Below are 6,786 nucleotides of genomic sequence, written 5' to 3'. Positions count from 1 at the left end.
AAATGTGACAAAGTTCCTGTTTTTTCATTCTCATTGAGAAAACCATAAAACAGACATGAATTGCTGTTGACATCCATAAATGTGACAAAGTCCCTGTTTTTCAAATTCTCACTCACAAAAACCATATAACATCCATAATTTGATGTTGACATCCGAGAAAAACAACAAATAAATCGAACAACAAACATGACCATCCATGAAAACAAACATAAATGTAAGAAAATTCATGTTTTTTTAAGTGAGAATATTCCAGTTTTTTCATTCTCAGTGAGAAAACCATAAACCACGTGGTGGGGTCACGACCTCCTGACCCCTCTCTACTCCCATTGTCCTCCATGACCTGATACACCTCCCCCGAAACATTTCAGTGATGAATCATGTGAGCTGACCCTTGACCCTCCTTCTTTGGCCTGACCCCCTCCCCCACCTAAGAAAACTTTTTAACGAAATTTTATTCCAAAAGTCATGAGAATTCAGTTTAATCCATGAAACAGACATGAATTGCTTCTGACATCAATAAATGTGACAAAATTCCTTTTTTTTCATTCTCACTGAGAAAACCATAAAACAGACATGAAATGCTGTTGACATCCATAAATGTGACAATGTTCATGTTTTTCAAATTCTCACTGACAAAAGCCATAAAACATCCATAATTTGATGTTGACATCCAATAAAAGCATCAAATAAATCGAACAACACACATATCCATCCATTAAAACAACCATAAATGTGACAAAATTCATGTTTTTTCAAGTGAGAAAATTCCTGTTTTTTCATTCTCACTGAGAAAACCATAAACCACGTGGTGATCGTCGCGCTGGTACCCCCTCCTCTACTTACTAACCGACTCAGAAAAATCAGCTGATTCCAAATATGCAAAGTTTGCTCATTTAGCTGTTTCACAAATATATTTGTTGAGGTTGAGACTGATTATGAGGAGATGAAATTCGTGTTTCCTTATAAAGGCGTACAGCAACAAAATTGAGGTTTGGAATAAAATAATAGATCACGATGATTGTGGAAATTATTTTTATTTGAACGTAAAATTAAAATTTACAATTTTTTATGTTGAGGTTGATTTTGAGGAGGTGAAATTTGTGTTTCCATGTAAAGGCAAACAACAACAAATTTGATGTCTAGAATAGGGTACTGGATGACGGTGATTATGAAAATCTCCTTTATTTGAAATTTACGTTAAAAATTAGATTTTTTTTAGGTTGAGGTTAATTTTGAAGAGACGAAATTCGTGTTTCAGTATAAAGGCTTCCAACAACAATTCTGGCAAAAAATGCAAAATTCCACATTTTTGTAGATAGGAGCTTGAAACCTCTCCAGTAGGATTTTCTGATACGTTGAATATGATGGTGTGATTTTCATCAAGGTTTCCATAATTTTTAGGGGGTCTTTCCCCCTTTTTTCGAAAATCAGCCAAATTTGCTCAGGCGCATAACTTTTGATGGGTAGTACTAAACTCGATGAAAGTTATATATTTTAAATCAACATTGAAATCTGATTCTTTTTGATGTATCTATTGGTATCAAAAACCCGTTTTCTAGAGTTTTGGTTACCATTGAGCCGGGTTGCTTCTTACTTACAATTCGTTACCACGAACTGTTTGATTTATTACATCACTTTTAAATTAATCTTAGTTTGCGTATAAAGTGTTGAGTGAGTGTTCCCTCTTGTGTTGTTACTTTCCTCAGACAGAGATCAGAATGTACTTATTTACAATACATCAAATGTATTTTAAATACAAAACCTTGGCGACTGCTAGACTAGGGGTTTTCTTTTTTCTAGGCTTACTTTTCTAAGGGTTTACTACTATGAAAGTCATGGCTAAAATTGCCTAAAACGATCATTAAAAAAAGGGAAAAACAGACCTCTCCTCTCTTTCGTTATCAAAAATTGGGCTTTCTATAAATATAAAACTGGCCTTTCTCTATTCTTATCCCAATCGCACTATTCTTTATTTTTGGAGAGAAAATAGCCCCATCTTGTAAAATGCAGGGCCAGGGTTTTAACTAATTCTGAGTAACGGATCTAGACAGGCAAGCAAAAAAAAATTTTTGAAGACACAGTGAAGAGCTTTACGTTTCATAACTATTCAAAAAATCAACTTTGTATGATTTCCGCTCCAAAGAAAAATTTGGCTTGAATTTTTATATATTCGTTTTTTAAGTTTGACTTACTGGGAAACTTATTCGCTAAAGCACTACCACTACTTTTTTGACTTGTCATTCCATTAACTCACTACCACTAATATTCTTGTTCAGAAAATAGTTTATCTAATTAAAGTTGATATAAATAAAAAAAAACCTAAGCGAAAACAAAACCGGCGTCATATTTACTTGCGAACAAAAAAAAATTATCGAGGTTAAGTATACGAGACGGAAGCGGCTACTGAACTGAACTGGCCTGAAGATAAGTAAGGTTAGGTAAGTAAGGTAAGGCTACTCACACTGGGTATTAGTTGGTAGTCTTTTAACGAAAAAATTCTCCAGCTGCTGGTAAGAAAGTATATTTTACTTTTCAAAACATTTCGAGGTAAAACGGATCCTTTGTTAATATTTCTTATTAATAAGTGGTTAATTCCTTGTTGTAGATCTATTATTTATCGTATTTTGTCATTTTTTTTTTCATGTGAACTTTCTTTTATGTCTGATGCTATAAAGGAGCATATTTTTTTCATGTAAACGTTCTTTTATATCTAACGTTATAAGGGAACATAATTTTCTATAAAAATACATTTTAAATATTCATTAGACACGCCTCATTTTGTTCTGAATTCTATAAATTTAAAATTGCAGTTGTCTAGATTATACGACTCCGAATGGCAAAATTTATTAGAAATCTTTGACAACGGAAAAAAAGATACAAACCTTTTTATTCTCAAAGGAGATAGAAAAGTGACTAGAAAACATCAAGCTTATTGTCTGGATTGCTTTGGATTTATTCTGAATCCCGAGAAAATTATTCAGAGTCGTAATCGGCTCATTACTTACTCAGAATCAATGCAGTCATTAGTTAACACCAAATCAGGTGTAACTATTGAATCAGTTCTGCTCCGTTTTCCTGATTGTTTCAACAAATGAGGTGTAATAGGATTTATATCGACAATTGTGAGGTTTAGACCTAGCTAATGACTTGATTCCGTAAACAAAAGCTTGCATTCCAAGTTCAAAATAATTACTGAAACTACAAACTTCTTATTTATGAGAATAACTTTTTAAGTTTTTCCAAGGCCTTTAAATAACAACTTAAATTTAATCTGAGTCTCATTGATTTTTGGCTAATTTTTCCGAATTATCATAATTCTCGATTCATTTTTTTTTTGTTTTTACATGGTTTACCTTCTTTTTTTTCTTTGTTTTTCTTTTAACGGAAGGAAAGATTTGGCACTGAAGTATGACAGTTAGAGAGTTTGAAAATGAAAAAAAGAAAAAAATAAATTCTCCAATTAATTAAATAAAAAACTATTTTTTTCAAATGAAAGTAAAGAGTGACATTAAAACTTATCAAACGGACAATGACTATTCTGTATATGATGGGCTGGCGCCTCCTCAGTCTCCTGCTGTTTGCACTGCTATTTGCACTAGTTTTACAATACTTTAAAAATACTGCTTATTCAAGTTTAATGGCCATTGTGTTAGATAAGTCGGTCTCAATGAGTTTGATCAAAAGCCAAACTAATTAAAACGAAAAAGTCGGTCATCCCTAAACAAATGCACCCCTCTAAGTGTTTATTGGTATGGAGGGGTGAATTGCCAGGAATCAATTATAGATACATCATTTCCACAGTTATCAAGGCTAGTTCTTTAACCCTTCCCTCCCCGGGTAAAATTCATGGCGGAACTCATAATAGCCTCTATTGTGCCTTTAAGTATTCCCCTTTTGTGTCAGTAAGTATGTGAATATAATCTTTTAAGTTATACAGACAAAGATTGGCTGATATCATAGGGCCAATATCACCCTGCCGGTATTGTGCCACTATCACACCTGGAGGAGCAGTCTAAAAATATCCCTGAGAACAAGGGGGGGGGGGGGGTAAGAGGTTTATTTCTAGTGCTCCCCCCCAAAAAAAAAAAACCGTCGATATCTATAAATTTCAAGCAGAGTAAAAAAATGTGACTATACAGATTCGTTTTTTTAGGTTTAAATGCATCCCCCGGTTTACCCCACCAACATAAAGACCCATCGACCACCCACAATTATAGTTGGGGCCCAATTATACACCCCATTACGTTACTATATGAAGCCTAAAATGAATTGAATAAAAAAAACGTTTGCTCAAAAAAAGTAAAGAGCGACCTCAAAAGTTGAAATGACCGGAAATTTTTCCGTATATAAGGGGGCTGCCCTTTATCAAGCCCTTGTCCTTTACGCAAAAGTTTGACTTTTTGCCTCAGTTCTTTAAGAAAAAATCGTCAATCGCAAGAACCATTGAATTGGAACGATAATTATTTTTAAAACACAATAAGACTCTAGCGTAAAGGGCGGGGGTTGGGAAGGGACCTTGACTACAGTATCTGAAATTGTGTTCTGAATCCAATGAAATCAGCAAAACTGAATATTGCAAAATCAACCAAAGGTATAAACAAATGAATGGCTAAATATGAAAAGTTAAGTTATATTCCAAATAAATACCAAATAAACGGAATGTAAATAGGAAAATTAAATTCCATCAGGGGGGTATCCAGGGTGTTTTTTCGCGGGGGCGGGGGAGTTTTTTCGATGGGTTTCACAAAAAAAAACTTTAAAAAACACATCAAGAATTTTGTGTAGGCCTATGTATTTTGTTACGTTTTACGAGTAGGACATTATTTTTTTGGGGTGGGGGATCCTGAAGTCCCACTAGATACTGCCATGATTTCTGTATTTAAATAGTTTTTCTCCAGAATTTTTGGATGTTCAATTTTGCTTCTGTTACTATTTCTCCTTTGTAGAACAAGAACAGACTGAGAATATTACCATTTAAATCTTTTGGTGATGCCTTTGACAATCTTTGATTCCCATTTAAGCTTTTCTGCCCCAAAAGTTCCCGAACAAAGTGTTGAGTGAGTTTCTTTGTAATTTCTAAGCTACTTTGGCAATACAAAACAACCTATAACTGGGCTATTGATTTTTTTTTATATTATTAGTTTGGCTAATTAAACAAAGAATTTTTTGAATTAGCTAAATTACAAAACCTAATTGAAGCAGTTCAAACCTTTATAAGGAAAATCCCCGAGTCATGCCCCCCCCCCAGTTTTTTTTACCCCAAAAGCAAAGAAACTGAGCTGTCATGCTATTCTTTTTCATTTCTAGATTACCTTTGCACGCAGAAGTAGTCTTTAATTTCGCTAGTGATGTCTTGGGCTGAATTTTGGCTGACAAAAACAAGTCTCGAAGGAGCTAGATTACGAATTCCAAGAATCGCCGTCCGTTTTCCTAAGGAAACACTTTTCAAATATAACATTTAATTTTTCTGTCCTTATTGCACTAAAGTTAAAACTTTCATATTTTTCGTTTTCGACTTTTAGGTTAATTTTATCACAAAAAAGTAACCTACTGTTTTTTTATATACCCTTTACGAAAAAAAAAATCCAAACTTTAATGAAAAAGAAACAGTTCTTGAAAGACGCGGACTAAAACATTCAGATTATTCAAAATCTAGAATATTAAACGATAATCCTTTACAAATGAATACACTTTTTTCAATGGGTAAATGGGTATGTTATAATTATTTTTCTTTTAGGGATGACTTTAGAAGAGAATCAGGACAATACTTGGCTTGCAACGGGAGTCGGATTTGTTTTATTTTGTTTTATCTCAGTTTTTGGAACGATATCCAACTCAATCGTACTGGCTGTCTTTTACCGAAGACCATCTCTAAGAACCCTTTCAAACAGGTCGGTTAACTTGTCATTTTTTAGCTTTAAAACCGCATCAACCAGATTTAGCTTTAAAAGCGATATTTATTTAATACTAGGTCCTAATCATGAAAATATTAAACATTAAAATATATTTTTAGATAAAAGTAAAGAATGAAATTAAAGCTCAAAACGAACAGCAATTATTCTGTCCATAAAGAGTACCGCCATCCCATCAACCTCCAACTCTTTCCGGGTTGCAGCGGTAGCTAGTAACCTAGTAAGAGACTATCACGTCCATCGTTAAGAAATATAAAAACTCATAGCTCCTAAAAAAAAGAGTCAGCTCAAAACAAAAAGCATACCATTAGAACCGCCTTGTGCAAAGCCTCTATATAGGCAACTTTATGTTCCTTGGCTTGAACAGCAAGGTATCGGCAATATATCGGCTTGAAAATCAAGAAAATTGGCACCTACTACAGCATTCTGCCTAAACGGCATATTTTTTTCTTTTTTCTTCCACAGATAGCTTGGCACTGGAACATAGTAGAGAGTTATTCACTGGCTAATTTTACAGGAAATTAATCGGGTACCTTTTTTAATTAAAACAAATTATTTTTAAAAAGGAAAAATTTAATATTTCCTGTTAGCGATTGATCAATAACGTCATAATCGTAGGATACAGCCATGTCGTCTCTTGCTATTCCAATTAAGAAAAAGCCATGGCTTTTTCCACTTTGTAATTTTGTCACACTGAGATTACTTGACTCTTTGCATGCTTTTATATTGATACATGACGTCATAATATATAAAAGTAAATATAATATGTTACAACCATAAATGACATCATACAAAACAAAGAAGATAATTCTGTTGAATATCCCTCGTTGTAAAATCATGGTGACGTCACTGACAAAATTTCACAAACACTCCC

The 6,786-nt window shown here is 33.6% G+C and overlaps 1 protein-coding gene across 3 annotated transcripts in view; it reads left to right on the top strand.

Annotated features, from left to right (window-relative positions):
* The window catches only part of LOC148945908 (5-hydroxytryptamine receptor 1B-like), a 229,068-nt gene that overhangs the window by 199,292 nt on the left and 22,990 nt on the right, over window positions 1-6,786 (top strand). For all 3 annotated transcript variants that reach the window (XM_089097811.1, XM_089097812.1, XM_089097810.1), the window contains exon 2: window positions 5,738-5,891. In XM_089097811.1, the coding sequence (XP_088953937.1) occupies window positions 5,740-5,891 (152 nt within the window). In that variant the 5' untranslated portion in view covers window positions 5,738-5,739. The remainder of the gene's footprint in view (window positions 1-5,737; window positions 5,892-6,786) is intronic.

The sequence above is a fragment of the Artemia sp. Qi Xiang Cuo genome, chromosome 12 (assembly GCF_049724085.1).
Source record: "Artemia sp. Qi Xiang Cuo chromosome 12, ASM4972408v1, whole genome shotgun sequence".
Lineage (NCBI taxonomy): Eukaryota > Metazoa > Arthropoda > Branchiopoda > Anostraca > Artemiidae > Artemia > Artemia sp. Qi Xiang Cuo.
Note: the sequence above shows the minus strand (reverse complement) of the source record. Positions and strands in the feature narration are given on the sequence as shown.